The sequence below is a fragment of the Oreochromis niloticus genome, linkage group LG5 (assembly GCF_001858045.2).
Source record: "Oreochromis niloticus isolate F11D_XX linkage group LG5, O_niloticus_UMD_NMBU, whole genome shotgun sequence".
Taxonomy (NCBI): Eukaryota; Metazoa; Chordata; class Actinopteri; order Cichliformes; family Cichlidae; genus Oreochromis; species Oreochromis niloticus.
Window position 1 is genome coordinate 32,810,214 of NC_031970.2, and position 26,926 is coordinate 32,837,139.

At 40.5% G+C, this 26,926-nt stretch overlaps 1 protein-coding gene across 1 annotated transcript in view; it reads right to left on the bottom strand.

The window, feature by feature from the left end:
- Positions 1–26,926, bottom strand: part of cntn3b (contactin 3b) — a 54,637-nt gene that overhangs the window by 9,097 nt on the left and 18,614 nt on the right. Inside the window, exons 4-17 of the mRNA XM_003442722.5 lie at positions 21,543–21,718; positions 17,287–17,385; positions 14,768–14,971; positions 13,562–13,664; positions 13,046–13,230; positions 12,476–12,612; positions 11,838–11,967; positions 11,048–11,198; positions 9,366–9,493; positions 7,599–7,774; positions 4,945–5,062; positions 3,931–4,089; positions 3,654–3,803; positions 35–105 (exon numbers count right to left, since the gene is read on the bottom strand). Of these exons, the coding sequence (XP_003442770.1) occupies positions 35–105; positions 3,654–3,803; positions 3,931–4,089; positions 4,945–5,062; positions 7,599–7,774; positions 9,366–9,493; positions 11,048–11,198; positions 11,838–11,967; positions 12,476–12,612; positions 13,046–13,230; positions 13,562–13,664; positions 14,768–14,971; positions 17,287–17,385; positions 21,543–21,718 (1,987 nt within the window). The remainder of the gene's footprint in view (positions 1–34; positions 106–3,653; positions 3,804–3,930; positions 4,090–4,944; positions 5,063–7,598; positions 7,775–9,365; positions 9,494–11,047; positions 11,199–11,837; positions 11,968–12,475; positions 12,613–13,045; positions 13,231–13,561; positions 13,665–14,767; positions 14,972–17,286; positions 17,386–21,542; positions 21,719–26,926) is intronic.

Consider the following 26,926-nt stretch of genomic DNA (forward strand, 5'->3'; position numbering starts at 1 on the left):
TGGAGAGAACAGTAAAATGTGACAGATGACTTACCTCCCATGTTATCACTAATTCAGACTTTGTGCCGCCTCCACCTCCAACATCAGTGGGAGCTGTATCAGGAACTGAGAGGTAAAGCCCAAAGGGGAGCAATTAGAACACAGTTTACAAAGCTCAACGACAAGCCTCGACTGTACTTGTAACCTTATGACGAGTCTGCCAGCTGCAGATACTTCGCCTTCCATTTTACACCCCACAAATCCCCCACTTTGTGCAAACACAAGCATTGCAGAGAATAGTGACTTACAGACTTTGCCCAAATGTCAGCGTGCATACACCACAAGCCAAGATTTGTAATATTTTGCAAATGACATTTGACTCAGCCCACTCCTTTTCAATTCCCACTAGGCTGTTTGTGCACTGCAGCGTGCTGGAAAAAACGACAGTGTAGGTGGAGGAGCACTCAAGCACGTCCTCATAGTATCCTTTCGTAAGTGGAGCCCTGATTTAGTAAGCAGCGTTTGTGTTTGAAGCCCAGGAGTAGTTGAATGCTTGGAATTGAGATTCCTTTTTTTTTCCTACCCAGACTTGATATCCTTCTTTTTTTGCCATACCTGCAACTTTAACTACAATAAAACAATCATTATATATAAACAAACTTATATGAAAAATATAACTGAAAAATATAAACGTTATGATTTAGAAAATATTTAAGAGTTTCTGTAACACTTTAAGGCTTTGCGTGCTGCTCTACTAAAGCGGAAGATGCATGGTTTTCCTACTGAAAAAACATTTAAGCTACGTACGTCAGGTCTGCAAAGGGGGCTAAAAAACGTTATACCTTAGTAAGTATTTTCAAGAGACGGGGCAACATAGGATGGAGTATAATGACAGGCTCACCAAAGAAGCCTTAAAATTGTTAAAGTGTACCTGTTATGCTTATTTGACTCTATATTCTTTGACTCTACTAGAGTAGCTTTCCATGATTCCCAGTCCAGACTAGTCCTCCTTTCTTGGTGCGGGCCCTCAGTTCATCCTCTGTCTGAAATAATCTCTTTTAGTTCCTTCTACAAAGTGAACTTCTAAAGCGAGTGATTTAGCCTATAAATGCTTCATTTTTAGTAACATGACAGAGCAAGAGCGTGAAGGATCAGTTTCCAGTAGACTTCTTTTAGAACTTAGATTTAGTACACACAATCTAAGGTCCATAGCCAGATAGATCTTCTCTATTCTGACCAGGCCTAGTTGGGCAAACACACAGGACAAGGTCAGACTTTAATCCAATCAGTAGCAAAAATGCAAAATAATATTTAGAAAAAGTATAAACCTCACAGTTTACCCCATAATGACAAAGTGAAAATGTGCTTGAAATTCTTGCAAATTTTTTAAAAATAAAAGCCAAAACTATAACATGTACATAAGTATTCACAGCCTTTAACACATAAAATTGAGCTCAGTTCCATGACCTCAAGAATTGTCTGCAGGCCTCCAAGACAGGACTGCACTGAGGCACAGAAACATTTCATAGTCTTCCTAGTCTTCCCTGAGTGATCAGGGAGAATGGCCTTAGTCAGGGAGGTGACCAAGAACCCAGTAGTCATTCTGATAAAGTTCCAGCGTTGTACTGTGGAGAGGAGAAGCTTCCAGAAGGCCACCTATTTCTGCAGCATTCCACCGATCAGGCCTGTATGGTAGAGTTGCCAGATAGAAGCAACTCCTCAGTAAAAGGCACATCACAGCCTGCCTAGAGTTTGCCACAAAGCACCTGAAGGACTCTCAAACCATGAGAAGCAAAATTCTCTACAGATTGAACTGTTGGTCTGAATGGCAAGCCTCCATGTCTGGGGGAAACCAGGCACTGCTCATCACCAGGCCAATGCCAACCCTACAGTGAAGCATGGTGGTGGCAGCATTACTGTGGTGATGTTTTTTGTCCTGAGCAAAGGCTGTGAATACTTATATACATTTTATATTTGTATTTTTTATTTATTACCATGAATGTCAAGCAAACTATTTTCACTTATTTGTTTATTATGGGGTTTTGTGTGTGAACTTAACCAGTGTTGGAATAAGGTCATAACATAACAAAATGTGGAACCACTATAAATACTTGTAAATCACAAACCTTATGTTCATTTTTACCTGTGTGTGTATCTCTCTAAATTTCAAAACATTTACAATGGAAACACCATGGAGTTTCACGGTTTTTCAGAAGAATAAGCTACTTCATTATTTACACCCTGCTAGTACTGGTTTGGAACCCTTTCTGTCTTCAGAACTGCCTTAATTCTTTGCCTTAATTCATTTCTCAGAGATTTTGGTTCATGTTGACACGATAGCATCACATAGTTGCTCCAGATTTGCTGGCAGCACATTCATGAATGTGAATCTCCTGTTTCACCACATCCCAAAGTATTGGATTGAGATCTGATGACATTTGAGTACTATGAACTTACTGTCATGTTCAAGAAATCAGTTTGAGGTAAACAAGGACATGGTCAACAACAAAACTCAGGTAGGTTGTGGTGCTGAAACAATGCTCAGTTGTTACTAAGGAGATCAAGATCTGCCAAAACAATTGTCCCCCACTCTATTTTACCAACACCGCCTACACCATTGATGCAAGGAGGGCTGGCTCCACTCTTCTATGTTATTTACACCACATTGACCGTACCACTGGAATGCTGCAGCTGAGACTCGGACTCATCAGACCAGGTAACATGTTTCCAAACTCCTTTTGTCCAGTTTGGTGGGCCGACAAATTTACAGACTAGCGAATACTGTTGGTAGTATTACCCATTTGCTTATCTGTTGGTATCATCATTCACAATAAATTCCCACAAATGAAAATGTAAAAAGTAAAGAAGAGGGGGGTTGAAACACAGTTCATTCTTACTACATACTTTGTCCACCAGAGGGCATTCTGCAGCATCCCTGTTGGCAACACAGCTTTGAAGTGCCACAAAAACATTAACCAGCTGATCTGAGCACTGCAGGGTAATGAGTAAATAAATAACTACACACAACCAATGCTAGTGAAATCTGTTATATATCGAATATATTGGAATATCAGATTTTTAAATGACCAAATATCGGTATTGGTATCCTAAAAAAAAAACACAACCCTACATTGGTTGGGATCTACTACAAATGGATGTGTGGGGAAATCCAGCAGATCAGCAGTTCCACCTTTCTTCTCCATCCTGATACTTGGGTTAATCTTCAGCAAGTAATCTTTACCATATCTAAAATGCAATAATGCACTGAGTTGCTACCATGTGATTGGGTGATTTGATGTTTAATTATCAAGCAATTCATCGTTTCTACCTAATGATGTGGTATTCATTCCTGTGAAATCATCTGTAGCATAGCAGTCACTTTCTTGGACATATTAACTTTAGCTCACTATCACACCATTGCAAGTGTTTTTGTTAAAAAAAAAAGTGCTCTGCCGTCAAGCAAACTGGCAATAACATCAAAAACCGCCAACACAAATAAAATAAGCGTCACTTTTGGAATTGATTTTCCACAGTTCTGTGGTTGTGCTATAATCTCAACTCAGTTTTTGCCAAGGAAGACAGAGTCCCAAAAAGTGAACATTTTAAAGTAAAGCTGATCCATCAGTGCTTCTATCTGATTATGTGTGTAGCTTTCATTTTTTTGATGTACATACTTGCATCCTCCGTCCTGGTCTTGGCTGAGGCCGGGCTAGGCTCACCAAGCCCTACAGCATTGCGTGCCACCACCCTGAACTCGTACTCCACCCACGCATTCAGACCCACCACCGTGGCTGTCAGCATGTTACCATTGACCACCTCTGGCACTGCAAAGTGGAAATTCAGTTCTTTAATAGAAACAAATTGAACGCTAAACAACTGGACTCCAACTGAATGATGAGCAAATAAATATCCAGTCAAAATAAATACTACAGAAGCCTCTTTTCAGCGTACCTGTGTCTACAGCCTGCCAGCCCACGGTAAAAGGAGTTCGAGCCTGGACGATGTAGCCGGTGATGGGGCTGCCATTGTCCCTTCCGGGAGTCCAGGATAACTGTGCTGTACTGTCTGTGATTTCCTCCACTGATACCTTGTCCGGAGGACCTGGGGGACCTGCATCAATCAGACAATGACGAGGGTGAACCCAAGGTGAGCACCCATTTAAAAAAGCCTCCTCTCATCAAGCTCATAAAGACTTGTACACATTGTTACATATCAAGGCCATCAAGGCCATCAAGGCCACACTCGCTTTAATTAAGGGCTGCACCCTTGGTGTGTACACGCTTTATGTGTGTGTATGTGTGCGAGTGTGGGATTCTTAAGTGATGAGTTCACTGGTTGCGGAAAGATAAAGTGAATGGGATAGTTTATTAGAAAAGGAAATAGGTGCTTCATGAGGAGGAGACATCAGTAAGTAGAAAAAGGAAAGAATAGAGAAGCGAGTGTTTGCGACTACAACATGCTCAGTCTTTACCATGTTATAGCCGCTTGCTTTGCTGTTCCATTATTCAAATGCTTTCCATGATATTTTGCCGAAGTGTAAATGAGCCAATTACAGTCATTTTCTGTGATAAACATTGCCTTCTCAAAGCACCTGGGACAGCTATTAGAGTTTGTTTAGGGCATGAATACCAATGTGAATCACCAGAGATACGCTTGTACATGGAGCCAGATACACCAGGCACATATCAACAAAGCTACCTCAGCTACCTCACACACCAGAGCGAGCGTGTACACCATAATTGCATTTCAGTAACAAGTACAGTATATATTGTAAACAGGAGCTGACGCTACAGACTGAGACAGCATCCATTTTTGCTTCCCCATCGTGTATCTTCAGCGAGAGCCTCGGTATGTTTCACACCCTTCTGTCAAACTTCTTTTGCTTTGAATACTTTGACACACACTCTATGGTAGCCGTGCTACGGCGCTCACACAAAAGCAACCGAAATCTGGCCCTTCTCTTACCTTTGACGACCAAAATGGCAGAGGTGGACAGGCTTTCCACGTCAGTGTCAATAACACAGACATATTTCCCACCGTGGTTCAGCTGGATGTTACGAATCATCAGATCCCCTGATATGCTCTGAAAGAGAGAAATAAGGTTAAGTAAGAGATGTGGTGTTAATTAATCTTTCAGCCTGTGGCTCTGGGATGCCTTTACATTTCATAACATCCAATACACTCACAGTGACTCCGGGCCGCTGATTTTTGCATCTTTCAAACACCATCAACTGACATGGCAGATGTACTCTGAGCAAATAACCCTATTGGCCGTCCTTCAGGCACTATCTAACCAACCGGCCCCCGAACCCCCTGTAAACAACTACCAGCTACACACAGGACACACAAAACAAACACAGTCGAGCTAATTGGCAAAGCAATCCTAATTATTCTCTAATTACACAAGCTCAAGCAAGATATGAGTCTAACTCCCAGTGTAAAGAGTAAATACTATTTTACATGGGCTGCATGCATGTGATGGCCGTGAGGAACACGCAGCGAAACACAGCAGCAAATGTTAACTTTCTTATCTGGAAAAGGGGAGTTACTGCGTGTGGCTACATAAAGCAGAATTACCTAAAAAATGAGGCTGTAATTCTGCATTTTTCTTTGTTTTCAAAAAGAATGAAAATCATTCTTTATTCCTAACATCTTCTAGTGCTTTCGACTACAAAGGCAGCTCTTCTAAAAGCAACTAGCAAGTACGGTGCATAGCTCATTTCTCTGTACTGACAGAATATGTTAGCAATCAGAATACTTTTTTTTCCAGCATCCGTGAAAGTATTTGTTAATTTTAAAATTCATGTGGGAAAACGTGGCACAAAATTACTCATCAGTCGTACGCGGCGAATCTAAACTGCACAGCTGATTTAGCTTTTCATAGCTCGCTTAAATATTCTTTCAGTGCATTCCAATTAGCCAAGCATTCATCACATCGCAATGAAACAACATAACCTAAAAGCTATCATGCTACACTTCAGCATGTCTGTGTCATTCAGTCATCTTGTAAAGCGAGATATTATTAGAGCCCTCTTGCACAGCGTGACATGCACTTGCTACTGTACAGCGTCAGATGGGTCTTTGGGGGGATCAACTGATTGATTGTTTGGGGGTTTTCTGATGGGGGCTCAAAGGCAATAAGAAAAGTATGTAAAGTCAGCAGACGCTTTATCCAGGCAACATTACTCTGCTCTCATTTGGACTGCTGATGGGAGTCGGGCCTTTTGAAAGTCACCTCTTGAAGTGGCCTGTCACAAAGCATGTCAGCCAGAGAAAAAGAGTGTGCTGCTTTAGAAACTAGTCACCTGGGGGAGAGCCAGGTAAGACTCACTGCAGTCACAGTAGATCTCATCACCCCCAAAGGCTAGTGATCATAGTTCCACTGTGCCGCGACTGGGCACGAACACCCATGGATCTTCACCTCTCTAAGGCAACTGACAAAGCAGAGCTGAGCCGAATGGCACTTCTATGCGCCCAAGGGATAAAGTGACTATGTTTCTCGCTCTTTTTTTCTCTTTTACCCTTCCTTTCATCTTCTCTCCTCTTCCCTGACAGTTTTGAAGCGCCATGCCTGATTCTCCTTCCAATGTCAGCCGCCACCTGGCCGACCCGAGAGCTTGCGATGCGTCGCAGGCTTCCTGCCTTGGCAGGAAGGAAGTGATGAGGCAGATTTGCTTTAATTATGTTAATTAATTCATCAGAAGCTGTTGAGCAGGGGGTTGGTAATCTCTCTGGACAGGGGAAACAGACTCTGTGAAAACTATCTCTCATTAAATGCCTATGCACAGTTCAATGTCATTAGTAATTGCCATTTGCTTTCATGAAGAAACGAGTGCGCCGTGTCCACAAAACCATGAGCGTATTGAGATGCGATGTCAACTATTACCACATGAATGGCAGTGATCAGACTCTAAAACCTCGGATGATAAGCGGCGGTATGTGAAGCAAAAAGAGTGTGCATAGCAATTTGAAACTGACAAGCTCTGAACAATTAACTTTGCCCTTCATCAAAAGGAACAAATATTCAACAAAAAAAAATAAAAAGGCGTCACTTATCAATATTTCAAGGCATATGGATTTCAAATGAACATTTACTGGTGCCAGGCCTGCCCTTGGTGAATGCCAGCCAGCTCATTACTTAATTATTTCGGGACTCTAGATTCATAAATAGGTATGCAAATTCAATTACGGCGCAGGGAGATGATAAGAAAATGTTCTCCCTTGAGGTATGGGAATTAGAAGTTGAAGGGATGAAAAGTATAAAGACTTTATTAACGAGGGCCCTCTGTAAGAGTAAAATGGCATTTCACCGATATATTTTTAGAGGTGTAACACATGGCAGCTTGCACAGGCAATTCAAAAGGTAAGGATCCCGATTAGAGCTGATACCGCCATTCACCGAGGCTGTAACTGATATCGCTACCTTTTTGAAATTCTGTTCACAACTGACCACAGAGAAACTTTCAAATCTTTGCCTAAATCTCTTCATTTGAGTATTATTAGGGTCTACGAAGCTCTCAGCCGGGCTGTGGAGCATACCCTTGCGCGTTACACACTGTGTCCCAATTAATCCCAGAATAGCCAGAAAGTATCTGAGTTTAATGCTCGACATGACTCACCCCACCCACTCTTTCAAAATGATCGCTGTCTCGCTGGAAGTCGATGAGCTGGCCGTTGAATGCCCACGAGAAAGAGACATCCAGAGCTGGATCGGAGGCAATCTGGCAGGGTAACACGATGCTCTCGCCAACAATAATCTCCATGTTAGTAGGCCTCATGGTGATTCTGGTGGGCTCTGGCCAGACAACAGATGACAGCACAAGCATGTTAATATCTCTGCCACTGAAACCTCTAACACCACCATGACCCCTGCAACTGCCATTTCACTCCAATTCGCAGCTAAACCGAGCAACAGTCATTAAATTACCCATGAATGTGCGCTTTTTTTCTGATTTTAATAAGCACTTAAATTCCAAGCCTGTCCATTAGTAACATTTAATGACTTTGTGGGTTCACATTTTATCTCCCTAGATCAATTTGGACAAAAAAAAAAAAAGTTGTTTGAAACAGGATTACTGAGATGGGAGCACATTCTTACTGGTGACTGTGGTGGATTGGGGGCCTCGGAGTATGTTGACAAAAGGTCAGAGTAATTAAATTTCATGACATTAAATGGTTCAGCTGTCAGCGTATGAGAAGAATAGAAAGTAATGAGAAAAAAAAGTTGCACACAAAACAGATTAAAACCAGGGGACTACATGAACGTGTTATGTCATTGCACTCATAAATAATGACCTTTAACTAAATCAATGATAAGTATCTGTTGCTTACTTAACTGTTATTTTAGCTGCTATTTACCAGGCCCATTAATTTTACAATATCCTTGCTTGATAAAACACGCAATAAGCTGAAAGAAAAAATACATAAAAATAAGGACAAGAAAGAGCTGACTTTTATTTTGGAAATACTTCAAGGAAACTGTCTATTTGCTAATAAGAATTAAATTACTTTACCAAAAAAAAAAAATCACATATCAACAAAATATTTGGCATATAAGAGCATAACACTATCCAGAAATATCAGTGAGTGCATATTTCATAGAATTTTAGTTCGAAGAGCTGAAAGGTGAGACTGATAGTCACTACTTCTGCCAGCAGTTACAGGATTTTTTTGGCTCAGCACTTCATGGCTTGTGTTTGAGTACATGTGTGTGGCAAGATCATGACCCACCAAAATCCAACAGTTAAAGTTTTAAGTCATGTTCTTGGTCCACACAGTGCTTAGGGGGGTTTTTATATTACAAACAAATGTCCAGATGGTTGCTATAACTCAATCTTTCCTAGCACAATGCTGCATTGCAGCACATGTTGTGGCTGGTAAAGGACAACTGTATTTGTCACGTAATTTTGGATGTTTGCAGCGATTTAAACATGGCCACCTGCACGCTCAATAACCAGCATAATCATATTCAGGAATTGTTAAAGTGAAACAGCATCTGCTTTATTATTACCGTACACACATATGACTGATAACATCTTATCTTATTTAACTCTCACCAAGAAAGCATGTATTTCCTAAGGTTTCAGAGTTTGTCTTGTTCTTTTTTCCCTTTAAAAACCGAGAGTTAATTTTCCGAGTTAAAATCTTTAACAACAGCTGTCAAAATCAGGAATGAATGAAAAGCTGTTTTTTTACGGGTTTTTTTGGTTTCTTTTCTTCTCTTTGAAATCAAGAACCCATTGTTTGTAAAAATTAGCACAAGCCTTGAGAGGCAAATCAAAGTTCTTGAATGGAAAGCGTGTCAGGTGTGATGACAAAGAAGGGATGGAGCAGACAGCGAAAAGGTTAATTAACTGAGAGTGATTCGACTTTTAGGCCAGACTTACCAGTGACAATCAGTCTTCCTGTTGTGCTTGCTGTCCCAAACTGATTCTTAGCGATACACGTGTAGCTAGCTGCATCCCGTTTGGTTACATTGGCAATCTTTAATGTTCCATCTGGAAGCAAAGCAATCCTGAGAAGAGAGTGGCTTTTTACTGTATTGGGTAAGATAGCGAGCGTGAAGTAAAACTACAGTGTTCAGCTCTGTTTTGGATTTGTGTATAGTCATGACGTTTCCATCTATTGCCAGGTATATAATAAAATTCTCAAAGATTTGTCAAATAACTCAGATTTAAAGACTTTAAATAGATGAGGTCAGTGTGAAACCCTCATCATGCTGAAAGGTCACTGACTGGCTAGATATTTAAAAAAAAATAACATGCAAAATTAAAAACATGCTCCCCCACTTTAGTGTTTTATTATATTATTTCCACTAGCTGGGTCATCATTTTTAGAAATCTGTAGTTATTTAGAAGATGTCTATCTCCAAACATGTAGAAATCAAGACATGAGCTAAACATAAGCTTATATAGAAATCAGATGGTTGTAACAATTTTTCAACTGATGTGGTATTCAGTGAGAAAATGTGTGCAAAATTCATTTTCTAAACACTGCTCCAATTTACAGCGTGACTGCATATGTGAGTAAACATTTCCCTTCCAGTGTCTGCATACATCCAGTCTTGAAAGAGTACGTGGGCTTCACATATGCTAAATGTCAGTCAGCTTGGGAATTCTACCAATTTTCCGCCGCTATAGATGCAGCTTCCCATCTGGAGCCGACTAAAGAGGCTCGGTGCTGTTTTGACAAGACGCCTTGCTCGTATTGTTCTTTTTCAGACCTCCTCTTCAATAGGCAGCATGGGAGCGATTCAAACAGCATTTCTTTGCCTGCGATTGACTTTGTATTGAGTTTGCATTCATTCTGTCCTGTCTGTTGTGTGTGAGCGTGTGTTCCAAAGTCTTGATGTACGTACGATAACTTACAGGAGGTTTTAGAAACTATCTGAGCTTTTTGATTCCTTTGCCTATCGAGATGACAAAAAGCCTGAAACGTGACATGCCTTTGGAAGTTTCTACCTTTAAATGCTTCTTTATTGTGAAACGTTCCAGTTTATCCAATAAAAAATCCAACAGAGAAGGGCACCAAACTAAATGAAGCACCACTTTATACCCCTGAAAGCAACGCTTGATGTTGGCTCATTGTCTTTGTGCCTGTGTTCAGAGTTATTTCTTGTCTATTTAGACTGCTCTCCAATCTGTATCAAAGCTTTCGTCTCTGCTGTTTGGTGATTGCATCAATCAAGCCCTTGTAACTCTTTGTCTGTCACGATAAAACAGATAATTACAGGTGCAGTAGCTTCATTCTTACTTTTGAATTCCTTCCTCAGTTCACGAGATGAGCGGGAACTCCATTTACTAGTCTTTTATCTTTTTAAATATTTAACACAGGCAGTGTTGATATGACCACCTAGCATCTTCAGCCTTCACACTGAGCTATTTGCACACGAGGGGGCACGCAGTATATTAGCTATCTGCAATTTTCCTGGTGGGCGCCCTCTCGTTCTTCTCATTAGCCTTTCCTTCTATGCATCTCCACAAATGCCAAACGCACTATTGAAACAAGTCAGCTTGCAGTGAATGCGAATGAAAGCTGCCAGTAATATACACTTGGATTTTTATCCTACCTTTCAGTTCTCTGCAGGATTTCATTCCCTTTCTTCCACAGGCTAATTGCTGGGGGTGAGGCCTGAGGCTTGCATTCAAGAGTGACTTCGCTGCCTGAGCGAGCTTTTAGCAAGGCCCTTAGCGGACTTTTGGAGAAAGTAGGAGGTGAAGCTGCATGTAGGGGAACAGAGAAAGGTGAGAGATTAAAAAAAAATATATATATATGGGCAACCTGAACCTTTGCAGATCAACCGTGCTGTACTGAGATAAACTCTCCTTCAGCTTTCAGAGAAAGCAGCCTGAAATCTCAGCACAAAAGCCTACTGGTCTCAAAGCTCGCCACTAGTCATCCCACCCTTCAGCTGCATATCCATGCGCACACCATGCACCTCAAGCATGTCCCAAGCCATAAACTATTGTCTGCACTCATCAGTTTTTTGTTAGCCATCGTTGGGACACTCAAGTGTCATCACATGTATCAAGAGAGTTGAATTTCTTATTGAGCCAGTCAGATGGAAGTCATCAAAGCTTTGCAAATAAATCAATACCCTGTCTACATGAGAAGGCATGCACAATGCCACAAAACAATGCATTTGTAGTATCCAAATCAATACGTGAAATGACTGAAAGTAAAACGAGACACTCTATCAGATTCACATTTTTGCTGGCAAAGCCCATGGTGACATCAAATGCGTGCACAGACTGATTGCAGAGGAACGTTATAGCAGGCTGCTGGTTTTTATCTTAGGAGATGATCAAACGCATAGACAGATAAGCAGGATAAAAGCAGGAGGAGGGAGGCAATCTTACCTAACACCATTAGCTGGGCACTGGAATAAATAATTCCATGTTTGTTTTCAGCCACACACTGATACATCCCAGAATCGGAACGGTTTAACGAAGATATAGAAAGGGCTCCGTTTTCAATTTGTACACGGCCCTGTGGAGGAAAGAGAAAGAGTCCTGCATATCCATCGCAAGGCCAGCCTATTATATCCAAAGGCATAACAGCAATTACTGCAACTCTGCGTATGCTAAGCTTGACATAGATGAGGAAGTGCAGTGGTGAAAACTGTTTACCTGCTTCTTAAACACACCGAACAGAAGAAGTGTTAACATAATTTATATTTCATGACCTTTCAGGATGATCATGATGATGATGACAGATCACATCATTTTTAACAGCTAAAGTTGTCTCCGTGCTGCGTGGGGAGGGGATCGATGCTTTCTAAAGCATAGTCTGGCTATAGAATAGCTAACGTCTGCATTAGCATACATTAGCTAACGTATCCATTAGCATACATTACTAATATACACACAGCATATTGACATTATTGCATTTACAATTTCTGGTACAGACCAGCTCAATTTTTTGTTGTTACTTAGAAACTATTTAGAAACTCAGAAATTTTAGCCAGAAAAGAAAGAAATGTAACATATCTCCATACATCAGCCATCACTTGCTCCCCATTCTTCAGCCAGCTGTAGGATGGTTTAGGCTTTCCATTGGCCTTACATTCCCAGAAGAGGTTTCCCTCTATGGAAAGAGCTGTGTCTGCCATCGTCTGGAGCCAGTGAGGTTTAGCTTGGAATAAATGAAAAGGTTACCTATTCAAACATGCGTTTTAATTATAGAAGCACTGGATTAGTAAAGAATTGCATCAGGAATCATACAACCATAAAAGCAGCCTGGCATTAAAGCTTAAATTTAAGTCAAATTTTAAACTTTACAAGTGGATTACCAGCTTAATGAGAAACATGGGATGGTAAACAGATTTGAATATTAACTGGAAATGAATTTAAAGCCCTTGGAATAATAGCCATTTATCATTTCTACCCTTAGCTTGTTCTGAAATTTCAACAACATTAAGCCTCAAACGTCCGCAGAAAAAGGTTTTATGTCGAGCAAATGGGATTCAAGCTGCTGGCCATCTGCATGTTTTCTGGACAACTGTGGATATATATGTTCCATTTGTCCCTCCACCTCACTGTCATTCGATTTGAAACGGCTCACTTACCGTGGAATGAAATACGACCCCGTGCAGCATTTTTGCCTCTGCGATTCTCCGCCATGCACTCGTACGTCCCCGCATCCTCCTGCTGGAAATTAGGGATTTCCAGGACGGCATTTGAATTCTTCATTTTGACTTTGCTGGGGAAAGGGACGCCGCTCGTTCTCCTCCAGCTTATTTCTGGGACGGGGCTGTAAAAGAGGAACAAAAAGTTCCCAGGATTGTAACTGTCACTCGCTCTGATCAAAGTGTGATTAAGGACAGAAGGAAAAGTAGCTGTAAGAAAAAGCAAAAGCTTTGTGAATTCTCGTTCCCTGCAAATCAAACCGTGATTGCCAAGCTGTCGGATGCTCTTAAAAGAACTCTTACTTCTGCTCCCTTGTCTTTTTCATGCGTTCCTACGGATTGATGAATCTGAGGATGAGTAATGCTAATGCTTGTGCATTCTTAAATCGTCTTGAGTAGCTGTAATTCATGTGTGAATGCGTGTACCGTTTGTGTCACAGGCATACAGTGACTTACTTTCCCAAAGCGAAGCATTCCAGTTTCACCGCTGATTCTTTCGCAGCTGGAACTGAATCGGGAAAATGGACTTCTATTTTGGGTTCATATTCACCCATTACTCCTACAGAAGGGAGACAATAGATGACAAGGTTTTTACATCAGTGATTAACAGCAGACTCACACTCACCATGAATCAGGCAGAGCGAGAGCAATAACACAGCGGGGCAGCTAATGCAAAAGTTATGCATATGAATACAAAGTGACCAGTGAAGGCATTGTAAAGGGGGTGGGGGGGGGATTAAGAGGTGGGCTATAAAATGACTTATTTAGCTGAGATTGATAACATTTGGCTATGTGACTTCATTCAGGAGTTTATTTACCTTCACATCACCGGGACAGGTCAGTGACTTCCTTGCAGAGAGAGTAGCCTGCCCTTTATTATTACCAATCACAACCTGGCAGTCTCTAAGTAAGAGCTGATTTGGGGTCCTCTTCATGTTTTCAAATTAAAAGTCAGAAAAGACTGTGATAGAGCTGACGCACTCTGGGGAAAACATGTAAAATATGCAACTGCATCTTCCTCTGTGCTTAGTTAGAATATATTTGTGGCATTTTGATAATAACACAACCTAAGAAGCCAGCTCATAAAAGCTTTGTGCTGCAGCTGGAATACCAAATGAAATCAGTGGCTTTTATGTAACTCTGTGCCACATTGTAAAAAGACAAGCTTTGGAATTCGTGTCTTTACTAATGGTTAACAACTCATCTGTTGCTGTCTTACGGCTCAGTTTTAGGCTGGTAATAATCCCTTTTGCTGTCCTTTCGATTTTTCTTGTTTGTAATAATGCACTTGTAATTGTTTGACAGTCACAGCTTTCTCATTTTATGTCATCAAAGCTTGTAAACAAATATTAATAGCATTAATAATTCATAAATGTTCCAAATTCTTCAGCTGGAGGAGGATAAACACCAGCCAAATGGATTTTTCACAACCCGGCTATTATCTGTTGAGTTCGAAGCAGGTCCTACCACCTTGCCGGAGTACGATCAATTAGCTGCTTTTATAATGAAATTAAAATTTGGAACTTAAATTATAACCTAGATCTTAACGAGCTGAAATCATGATGAATCCGGGAATGCAGCCTTCAGGCAGAGAAGTCTGACCACAGATTAAAGCTGCATGGCATATGAGCATAAAGATGAAAGCCTGTTTTTAGTGTTTACCATCGCTTCTGAGGACCAGTGGTGTGGGAGAGCTGAGGATCTTCTCCCTTGTGACAGTGTTGTTAACCACACAGGTGTAGTTGCCCACATCTGAGCGCTCCACTTTGGCGATGTACAGGCTCCCTGTCTCTTGAGAGATGAATCTCCGACTGTCTTGTTGGACAAAGTGAGGGTATTCATTGAAGATCCACGCAAATGTCAGCTCTAGAAGAGAAAGGAAGACAGTTGAACTATGCAGCAGCGGTCCACTTTCACACCTCGGCTGATTTCACACGTGTTAGTCGCATTGGCCCCTGCTGGAACAGCTGTATCAAAAGAACTCGGCTATGGCCTTAAAATGTGAGCGTATCATGTCATTTTCCTTCCCTTATCTCAGTTTCCTTGGGAGGAGATACCAAGACTGGGTGACTGTAGCAGCTATCAGTGCAGAAAAAAAAATGGGAGAGCTAAGGAAAGGGAGCGAAACAAAATGGATTACAGCGCGTCAGTGGCCCTCCCCTGACACATGGCCTCCATTCCCTGGGTCCCTGAGCGCCTTAGTTCAGGGGTGGCACAGGCAAGTCAATGGTTGGATTGAGGGATGGATGGATTGGCACAAATATATGTTGTCATGCCCCTTTGCAAATGGCAGGTCTACCATAAGAAAGGAGAGACTTTCTGTGATGAATTACTGTGGCATTTTCTCAAAGAAAACACTGCAAAGACTTTCAAGAGTTAGGAGATGCTCTGTGTAATCAGCCACTTCAGAGGTAATGGGCTCAGAGTCAAAAGGTGTACACAATGACTGTCAATCGCCCCGAGGGGGAGAGCCCATAGATGGGATTGAGCGTCCGAGCTGGGTGCAGCGATGCAGATACAAAGCTGCCTCTGATTAGGCAAAAGCGGCAGCATAGTTCAGAGTCAGCATAACCTGGAGCTGAACTATGTGTCTATAACGGGCAGTAATATCATTCTGCCAAGCAATTCTTTGTTAAGCGAACTGACAAAGAAAATACAACACAAGTGGTTTTACAGTATGTGGAAGATAAAAGTGCCAAAAAAAAGCCCTTGGAGTAAACAAATGTCTAAGGTGGAGTACAATAACATCTGCTTGCAATGGTACTGTATTTAATTTTTCATAAATGGGTGTTGGGATAATGCATGCGGAGGGGGAGGAAAAAGCTTGTGCAGAATTCAAAGCCAATGAAGTGTAATGAAAACTAAAAGGAATGCCTCTTACTGTAGGCGTCAGATAAAGTTCAAGGTTACGTGGCACATCATCGCTTTCAAATTTTAAAAAGGAAAAGAGGGTGGAGAGAGGGGAAAGCGAGAGAGGGAGCCAGGAAGAGAGCAAAAGGGGAAAGAGGTAAGGAAGAAAAACAGGGACAACAGCCTTGCGCAGCTTTACTTTCATTCACTTTGGAAAATGCAGGAAAACACTGTGATACGGTTACAACAGCCAACTGCATATAAACCTATGTCAAAGAGAAAAGCTGTCAAACTGTATTTCACAGAGTACTTTGACCCATTATCCCAAAGACCAGCTGTACAATGCGCTGTGCTACAAACTGCTTGCTTGTGAAGGAAATTGGTTGTTCCACTGTGCAAGCTATTGTATCAAGAGGGTGACAAGCTAGGCAGCAGCCATTGTGTATTTTTTTTTAGTTTTCCGCAGACACTCAGAGCGGTCGGGCTGAGCAGCCCGTGTCTTTATCTCGTCTATTTGTAGCCTCTCCTTTATCAAATGCAATTTTAGCATCTCACTTGAACAATTAAAGCATCTTTTTTCTTGAATGTGTGGAGGTGCTTAAATATAAGGCTAACAGCCAAGAGTGCTATGTTCGTTATTTTAGCCTAAATACTGTAAATAGTGTGAAGACAGAAGCCTGGCTCTGTGCGAAAACAAATAAAAAGAAACACCTCTTAGCTCCTCTGAAGCTCGCTAATTAGCATATTTATTTCTGTAAAGCTCAAGTGCAGAAAAAAAAAAGAGAAATTGTGGTTTTATGGAGGTTAACATTCTGGCACCCTACCTCCTTTATAACCACAACATTTTATACTAAGCAAATCATTATACTGTGGTAATGAGCTGCTTCAGAGGTGCCGTGGCCCAAATATTGTCATTTTCAGCCGTCACCAAGCTAATTTAGTTCCTGTTTCCAGCTTTGTTTGAAGCTAAGCTAGCTACCTGCTGGCTTTAGCCTCACACAAGCAAGAAGAAGTAAGTTTATTTCCTAATTTAACTCTCAATGAAAGTAAATAAATATCTTTCTAATTTGAGAAACATGGCTTTAACTAGAAAAATAATCTGAATGTAGTGGAAAGAAATGCACCCAAGTGCGACTGGCTTATAGGTGTTCTCAATAAACAACATTAAGATGATTTTTACGAGCATGTGCACACATTAATGGGTGTAAAACTGGATTAAGTTTAGGAAAAGGCAGTAATTATTCATCAAAGTTTGCAGTTTGCGCTGAGTGGAGGTAATTCTTATGAGCTATGTTTAAATAACAGACAAAACTCTCACATAGCAAACTTACCTCCAGAATGTGGCGGTGGTCCACATAAAAGAACCACTCCTTGGCCTTCACGCACATTGACAGCACTCCTCACTGACTGAGTTTTGAAGTTATCCAGGTCTGATGAGACAAAAAACATTGAAACAGAAGTGGGTGGCGGTTTAAAAGAATAAGACTGACAGTCAGATTGACCAAAAAGTGTGATTCAAAGATTTTCTATATCCACGAGGGTTACTTTTAAAGAGATAGTTTTGAAGGGGGGACATAATTCTTCCCAAACTCCCCTCACAGAATCACTGAGCCATGTTTTTGATGCTACATTTTGAAGATTGGGACTTTTATAGGGCATCATTGATTGCCCTGGGACACCTCATGACAGCCTCCAATACTTTCAAAGACATCTGGTGTGCTGATGAAATAGACGGACCTGACTCTGTGACGTTTACCCTGCAACGCTGCACTTTAGGAAGAGATTAGGCTGAAATAAGATAAAACGAGCAGGGGAAAGAAGAAAATACTGTGCACAGACTGAACAAACACTGGTGAGCGCGCATGACAAATGACAGTTTGCAGTGCCAGCAGCAATAAGTAACATCATTATTAAATGTGGTGTAATCTTGCACTTAAAAGCATTAGCTTCCCCATCAATACTCTCAGCACAATCTATCCCCCTGCAAATGAATGAGCAGTTGCTGGCAGACAAAACCTAAACCTGGGATGATAAACCACCCCCGGCTTCATGACTGATGGAGGGAAGCTGCTGCAGTCCGCTCTGTACTCTGTCTGCACCCTCTGGCTAACAGCCTGGAGTAAGCCTTCCAAACACAAACAAAAGAAAGTCAGTGTGACCGATAAGGGAAATTAGGAGAAGGAAGATTATGGAGAGAAGTGGGACAGAGTGTTGGTAAGATTAATGAGCGGCTCTCTGATGACCGCAGTGGAATCAAACAGAGCCAAGTCACGGCAGGACACTTAGAAGGCCACAGGAGGAGATGGCTGACTTGAAATACAGACAGAGGCATCCTGATCTCACTAGGTTGTCTTTAGAAGAAATGTCATTAGGAGAGTCGATCTTCAAATGACATTTAGGATTCTCAGGAACTGTGTTGGAGCAAGAAACGTACAGTGCTACGTACTGATCACATTTTTGGTAGTTGTGCACTAAAACATATTTATATAATGAATACGGACCTAGAATGTTTAATTCAACAAACACGTGGATCTTGTCCCACAGTTGTGGCCAATTTCTGGATTATTTCTTCACAAATTAAGCAGGTAAAAGGACTAGAGCTGATTCCAAATGCGGCAATTACATTTGGAAGCTTTTTCTGTGAAACTGCATGTGGTCAAAGGAGCATGCAATTGGAAAAAAAGGACCATCCTCAGGCTGTAACAACAAAGTGAATACATCAGAGAGATAGTGGGAACATTAGGGGGAGGCCAAATCAACGTTGGTGTTTCTCTTCCAATTCAAACATAAAACCAAGACTTTGTGAGAGAAAACACAAAGGTGATGAGTAAAATACTGATCTGTCTCAAAAATTGAAAGGCCTGATTGGATCTTGCCAAAAACATCAGAAAAATCCAAACAAATTCAGCTGAAACTAGGATCAACCTTTATCAAAATAAGGTAGGTAGGTAAAAACTGAAGACCATCCCGAGCACACAACATCCTGTGTAAAACACAGCGAGGGCAGTATGATGCAAAGACACTGTTCTCACTGAGAGAAGACAGAAGCAGCTGGATTCATTCTGAAGTGAACAGTTCTACACTTACGCCTCAGATTCACATAAATGCAGTAAAATATTTAGAGACTCAAAACCAACTCAGGAGTCTTTGAAGCCAAATAAGTGCAGTTATGGAATGTCTGAGCCAATCACCTGTCCTCAGACTTATTGAGTTGCTTATCACTTGCTGAAGATGAAATTTTATGTCAGACCCACAAAGTAGCATCTGAAGACGTGTGAAAAAAGTGAAAAGCATTAATCAGAAATTCATTCTTCCTTAGCTGCTAATCCAGTTCAGGGTCACCGGGAGTACTGGTGAGAGTCAGGGTACGTGCTGGAAAGCGTCGCCCATTATTCTTAAAGTCCATGATTTCCAGACAAAGTATTAAAAATGAGCATCAACTACAACTACATTAGACACCTGAAAATATGGACAAAATGGAAAGTGCAACTGTAACCACTAAACAAAAAGAACAAAAATTGTGGCAAGGTTCAGACATTTATGGATGCAACTGCACAACAAGCCTGGCAACAGCTGTTTATAATTATAATGGCAGGACCTTTAGAAACAGGGGAAGGTGAATCAGAGGTTTACTAATAATTACTTAGTGAAAGAGAAACAGATGGCGCCTCTTCTTACAAAACTGCACAGAGACGGGTGAAGATGAAGCTGGACTCGGTGCTGGAGGGGATGTGCTTCTCTCTTCGCTGGGAAAAAGAATAATGGGCTTCACTGGAGTGAACTGACCACACACTGTAACTCTGAAAGCTAGAGGCCAAACTCACTGTAGCTTCAGTGATTCCTTTGTAAGCAGAATCAGTCTTTGCCATACGAGAATGGCTTGCCTAGAGATTACAGAGAGTGACCATTACAGCTCGACGATGATTGGTCTGGGCAATGGCGGCGCCATAGAGACATTCCCTGTTATATATTGTGTCCTATTGAGCTCTTGAGTAAGCTCCTTTACCTGCTACTCAGGCACTACAGCACCGCTCTCTAAGCGTATGACGTATTATTTTTCCAAAGCTTCTGGTAAAATTGTACCCAGTGACACAATTTCTATCTCTGTCTGCTCCAACATTGCTTTAAAAAACGTGTGACAAGGAAAGAAACGTGACAATGTGACAAGTTGTAAAGAAGCCAGCAGTTTATTCTGACTGTTCAAATTATAGGAACAGCTGTGTCATATTCTGACTGTCAGGAGAAAATCAAGCAATGGCCAGTGAGTCTTGTATGCCAATATCCACAGCGTGACTCTTTCTTAGCCCCTGTGAATGTATGTAATGCTTAAGCATTGTTGATTTTAAAATCAACTCTGCAAAAAAATAAAATCTATCCTATCATCAAACGTAAGGAGCTTGTATTATTTTTTTAAGCCACAGCTCTTCCAAAGACTGTGAAACAGGAAAATAACTGCTGCAGATCCCCTTCTGCTAATATGTAATTCATGAAATACAGATATAAAGAGACAATGGTAATTCAAACCACTGGGTTTGAGACCTGTGTGATCATCTAAGTGGCCTTTTTTTTCTGAATTCCCAGATCTCATAAATGAGTTTGACCTTGGTTGTATGAAAGCAGACTTTCTAAATCACAGTATTTTAAATTAATTTGGAACATTTTTTTTTTGTTGTAAAAATGAGCTGTGGGAGGATATGTTTACAGTGGTTGCAGCTGAATTGTGAAGGCTAAGCAAAGCAAAAGAAAGCACGACATTTCTATCTTAGGGCAGTGGCCTCATTACATGGAAAAACTGAATATCAGCCTTGCTGATCTTCTAGACCTCCCTCACTGTGCATTAGGCAAGACAATAAATGTCAAGCAGTTCTCCTCTTCACCCAGTCCCCACGAGTGAGATTCATTACTGAGCTGTAGGGATAATGGCAGTCCATCTCCTGAGAGGAAGTGAAAGGCTCTCTATCCTTGGGACATGATCAATAGTCAGGAGGCCTGATCAAGAGAGGAGAGGTGCCTCTACAGTGCCTGTCTGGAAGGTGGGACCACAACCAACAGCGTCACTTCTCAGCCCCCCTTTTGTCTTCGCAGGCTGCTATAGTAGCAGTCCTGCCACTGTCTGATCCACTTACAGTCTTCTGCGCATATTACACATAAAGAAAGAGCTGGTGATTGCATAGACGCAAAGACCTCTTAAGCGTTAGTTGTGTTTGTCCGCTTTAAAGTCTGTATCACAAAGGCTTGCGTATCACTTGGTGAAATATGAGGCAGTTTGGATGGAGCATAGATGCTGTCAGAGCTGGAACCGCTAATGAGAATCAATGGAGTTCAGAAGCAGTCAGAAGCTTCCTCACCCACTGTGTTTGTTGTATCTGACATTTCATTCGATTACCATTTCCCCTCTTGAAAATCTATTCCCAGGCAATCTAAATGAGAAATCGCAATAGTAAATGAAAAAAAGAAGGAAGGCCTGGGCTGCAAGCATATTACCCACATGTCAGGCTGTCAGACAGCAGATACAAAGAGATGCTAGAATGTCATAAGTGTGTCAGAACCATGCCAGGAACGTGTTAGCAATTGTAGGATCACTTACATGCAAATTGAAGGCTGGCTCTGCGGCTGAGTATGGACCCCCACATGTTGAAAGCTGTGCACTGGTACACCCCGGTGTCTTGGTCCTTGTCCAGGTTGCTAATGATCAGGCTGCCCCCAGACATGTGACGCCGGTAGTCATTCCCAAGATCAATGAGTGTTCCGTTTAGTGACCATCTGGAAAAACGCAAACACAATCAGTAGCTGAGCCCCCTGGAGATGAACACTCGCAGCGTTTATCGATTTGATCAGTCCGCCCACATCATGCTGCGAGGATAAAAGGTGAGCAATAAGAGTAGGGCCCTGTATTATTAACGCAGAAATGCGAACAGCTTTTGCAGCGAGTTAGGAAGAAAGAAAGCATTTCTTGTCACTTTAGACTTCAGTAGTCTTCAGTTTGACTTCATTTAAGGATTTTGTTTTGCTGTTAATTTAGGCAAATTTCCAAAACCCAGCAAATCATCTGTGGTGAATATTGATTTTCTCCTAGTTGCATGAAGAAGTAGATTTTATTTCATCTCATTTTTAATTACCTCCACAGAGGAGGATTGGTACGCTTTAAAAGTCTGCGAGCCGGATGTCTGGAAAGAAAAAAGGTTTGCCTTTCTGATGTTTGCTTAAAATCTTATCTGGACATGTGAAAAAGGTGCTGACAGATTTTAGTAGACTTCATGGAAACTGAGGTCAGAGGCTGAAAAATATTTATGGGTACAAGTTTGTAAAATTATTTTTCATGTATTTAAGTTAGACATTTTCACTATGCTTTCTGTTCAGTTGGTCAGCTAAGATATTCAAATTCACTACACTTACGTATGTCAGCAATTACTCCCCTGCAATTTTGTAGCACTATAGCTTTTTCCTCTATGTCCAGGTTGTGGTTTTGAGTGCAGGGGCTTAACCACCTGCTTTTACCTGTAAAAATAGTGACATTCCCATCAGCCACTGTTGCATGATATGTATGGAACAAATTTGCTTAATAAGCTAATAATAGCCAGTGCATTTATTGCAAAGGTAACATAGCAGACAGAGCTCAACATAACAAGCAAAAATTGTATCTAATCTCATCTAGTTTTGGATTACTTTAAAATTAAACATGAAATTTATTGCAGCCTATGCACAAATTATGTTCCACAATTGTTCTTCTTGATTATCTTTTCTATAAATTGTCTCAGTAATTTAAAGTAAAGGCGTACTCTACGGTTTTATTTCTGGTGTGTAAAGTTTTGTTGCTGCTGATTTTAATTCACTACCACATGGCAGACTTTATTTTTAAGAAGAGCATTTAAGGAAAATGCTCAGCATTAAGTTTTTTCAGTGTAAATAATAATTCATTAAAAACACCATTTATCATAACTAATTTATGAACAAAGCGAAAACAAACATGCTAACTATCTCACCTTGGCATGCAGTATAAAGTACTGGTCATATGATATTTGGTCAAATCAGATTACCCTGACAAAGCACTGACATAAATACCTGCACTTAGACTGCGTTCCTTGTTTAAGATTTAGTTTCCATAATTTAAAGATGCAATGAAACATTATCAAGTAATCAATGGCAAAGTAACTGTAATATAATATAATTAAATACTATTCTCACACGTCATCTGGATTTACAGCTACTTTTTAGGGTATTAAATGATCCTGATTACAGGTAAGCCATACCTTTCCCACCGTGAAGATATCTATGTATCTATACTGCTATATTTACTTCTGTACAAAGTATATGCACAACTTGATAAAGCAGCCATCATGGCTGTAGACATTGAAGCTTTTGTAACCTAGATGTAAATGAAAAAGAAATACTATGACTGTATGCCTACAATGTGTGCAATGTGATGCAAATTGAAATATAAATGGAAAATAAAATGTGTAAACATTTTGTGGTTGGAAAATTACAAATGTAAAGGTCTGTGCGGCTCTGGCAGATTTATGCGTTCTTTGAGTGCTTTCTAATTAGTTTTCTGTTTGTGTTTTTGTGTTTCTGACTTATTGCTTTCTGACACTTTCATATTGCATTGTCTACAGACCATTTCCTTCAAAGAAAGGTCACGAGACACTCTGTCATGCAAACAGAATTCAGGAAGTGACAGCTATTAATCACAGCTACCATCAGAGAGGAAACACTGAATAATGTTCATGCTGAATAATAAAAACACTTCATATGTATTTCACTGGATTTCAAGGAGATGCAAAACTCCTATACAGTACAGAGCATCACAGAGCGTTAACACTGATAAAAAATCTGAGTTCCTCAAACAGTTATAGAAGTAAAGAGATATTTTAATGCCATGTGTAATGCTGCCTCTGCAACAGGACTGTAAAATGACAATTCCAGTGACACGGGGGAAAAAAAATCAATATACATCTTTTCCTTCCTAGGCAAACTAGCAGGCAGTTAGAATGATGCCTCATATAGTCTTAAAGCCATTCGTGGTTCTCCCCAGTTTCCTCCCTGACAGATTACAAAAGACGAAGTTGTCTTTCATCTCGTAGCCTCTATTATTCATCTAACAGTCTGTGCCCGTCACTTAATCTGACTGATTTTGTCACTGTTCCAACAATATTACTTTTAAATGTCCTAAACTTGAAAAAGCTCAGGTTTCCAAGAATATATCTGACAGCACAGGCATTCAAAATAAAACACTCCCATTTCACTATTTGCTCATGATGTCCCTTTATGCCTCCATTCGAATTCTCCACTGTCCAATTCTTCCTCTGTTTGTGCCAAAGGGAGGATTATTGTATGTGCGAGAGGAGAGGAGGTTAAATGGCAAAGGATGAGAAGCTAGTCAGACTTGCAGCAACCCAGCATGACTGAACTTAATGGGAAAGGAAGGTGGGCAGCCTGGACAGATCACACACCCATGGAGCAGACAGCTGGCTGGGTGCGATGGTGCCTCTGCTCCACCAACACAATCAGTAGGCCACCCACCCACTTGTGCTGCACAAACATCTGAGACAAGCTTTGATATTAGCAGACCTGGGGAACCATTTTTTTTTTTGTATGGGATTTATAGATAAGGAAATATCAACAAGGGCAAAAGGGCTGCGGACTTCTTGTAAGCACAGTCTTGTGTAACATGCGCTGTCCTTTAGTCATTGCAGTATGCAGCTATGCCAGTGTTTGCCATTACCGTCCAATTTTGAGCTAAATAATGAGCCCGCTCTTGCAACTTTTCCCATGGTGACAGTGAGAGGTAAACTCTGAAAACATATGAAAGAACATCCACATAACACGCTGTACAAAACATCTCTATAGACCCAACCAGTCTGCACTGCTTTACATCAAAGGGACAAGAAAGGAGAAATGTACCTATCTCTTAATGGAGTGCTCTGTCACAGCTTTGTGGGACCCGGATGTGCACATAGTGAGATTTTCCAGTTTCACCTGCTGTAAATTTATTTTAGAATTTATTTGAAGTTTATTTCATTTGAGAAAATGTGACAGACGTCTCAGTCTCACCTGCTTTCTTCAGAATTCCTGCATGTAGTACCTGATAATCAATGCGTACATTTCTCTCATCACTTACTTATTTGCATACATTCACTCAGTCAGCCTTCAAAATCAGCGATCACTCTATTTTATGGACAATTCAGATCATGCCCATCAAAAATGAGTCTGTACAATGTACACTCATTTTTAGAAAGTCTGAATTTTATTAGTGATTAATAAATTTACTGATGCTTTGTAGATTCAATATTTTTAACTACCGACTATTTAAATGTTGACTGTGTTACACTGCATTTTGTGATTGACAATGGCTTTTACAGATGTTTTTGTACTTTACTTTATTGAACTCTTCTAAATGATGACATGAAGTTGTCAGGAAAAAAAGATCAAAATTGCATCACTTACACAAATAAATGTTCTAATTTGTACATTAAAAAATCTATAGTTTCTAACTTATAAAAGCATAAGAAAAATGAATTTTTCAGCTTTTTATAATTAAAGGCAGTTAGTCTTTAACACATAAAAATACACATAAACTATGATTAATAAGAGTTTTTAATGTTATTAACTCAATAATAACAGCTAAATTATAATGAAAGCTTTTACAGATATTAGCTGTCATAAATGTAAAGCGTTTGTAAAAGCTCAACATTTTGCAAAGGTGTTGCATTTTATCACAAAATGTATCCATAAATAAACAGTTTTAAACAAAAAGATACATCATTCATATGGATGTTATTAAGTATCAATATAAGAGATAATATAATATATGTGAACTATGGGTTCATGCTGTCAAATAAACTGTGAGCAAAAGTTAGTTCTCCCAGAGTAAGTCACTGAAAAAGACAAAAAAATGTTCAAGTCTTCGGTTTCAAATTCTAGTAAGTGATTTGTTATGGGTTCTTACAGTAATCTGTATCTGTCAGTGATAATAGGTTGTTATAAATGGATTTAGAGGAGAAGATGAATTACAGAGAGTCATGCTGAAAGAGGGTTTTTTTTTCTTCCCAACCTGGCAACTCAATAAAACACTTAAACTCTTTTACTGCATCAGTAAAAGAGAAAGGCAAGCCAGAGTTCTTAATGTTAGTGCGCTGAGTGAAACACACTGAATCCAACACCACATCAGGCAGAGAGGAGCTTACAGTAAGTCACCGAGAGAGAGTCCAGGAGAACAGTCCTATTTGCTGCGGTGTGCTGCAGGCACAGACTGAGCTGAGCATGCTCTGAATGAACTCCTCGTGACCTTGAGGTTCACATCAATTTTGCATGAGGTCTCCTCATCAAATAGACCGGGGACGGTACTGCACCACTGGCTCACCTGGCTTTCCTTGAGGCCAGACACCCACAGAGACAGCAGTGACCACACAGACCACATGCAGTTCACACATACACAATTGCAGGGCTTAGGAGCTGATAATGGAAATTCAACTGCTGACCAGGGTACTCTCTGCTATTATATTTAGCGGGCTATTGCTGCTGCCTTTCAATAAAATGGTGTTCATTTTGCTGTCGAGCCAAACGTAAGAACGTAACACCACAGACAGACTTAAAATCGCCCTCTATCAGTGTCGCTTTGCTGTGTAAAATCCTGTGAACTTAGCAATATATTAGTAGATACACTAATATTGCACCCGTATTCACATGGATATTGTACATATCGACATTATTATTATCTACAGTTTCAATTTATGGCCTGAAAGCAATACTCAAATTAATGAATGAATACTCATGCAGCGCTATCAAAGTCCACATATGCAGAATTAACCTGCGCCTAAGACCACATCGCTGCACTCTCTCTCAGTTCATCCATTTGTTTTTGAAATGATTTTGCAAGCCCGAGGCTCAGAGAATTTTCTCACCCTATAAAAGAGCATGTAACTCTCTAAAAGATAAAAATCAATTCTATTTGTTACAGTTTCTAGATTCGGT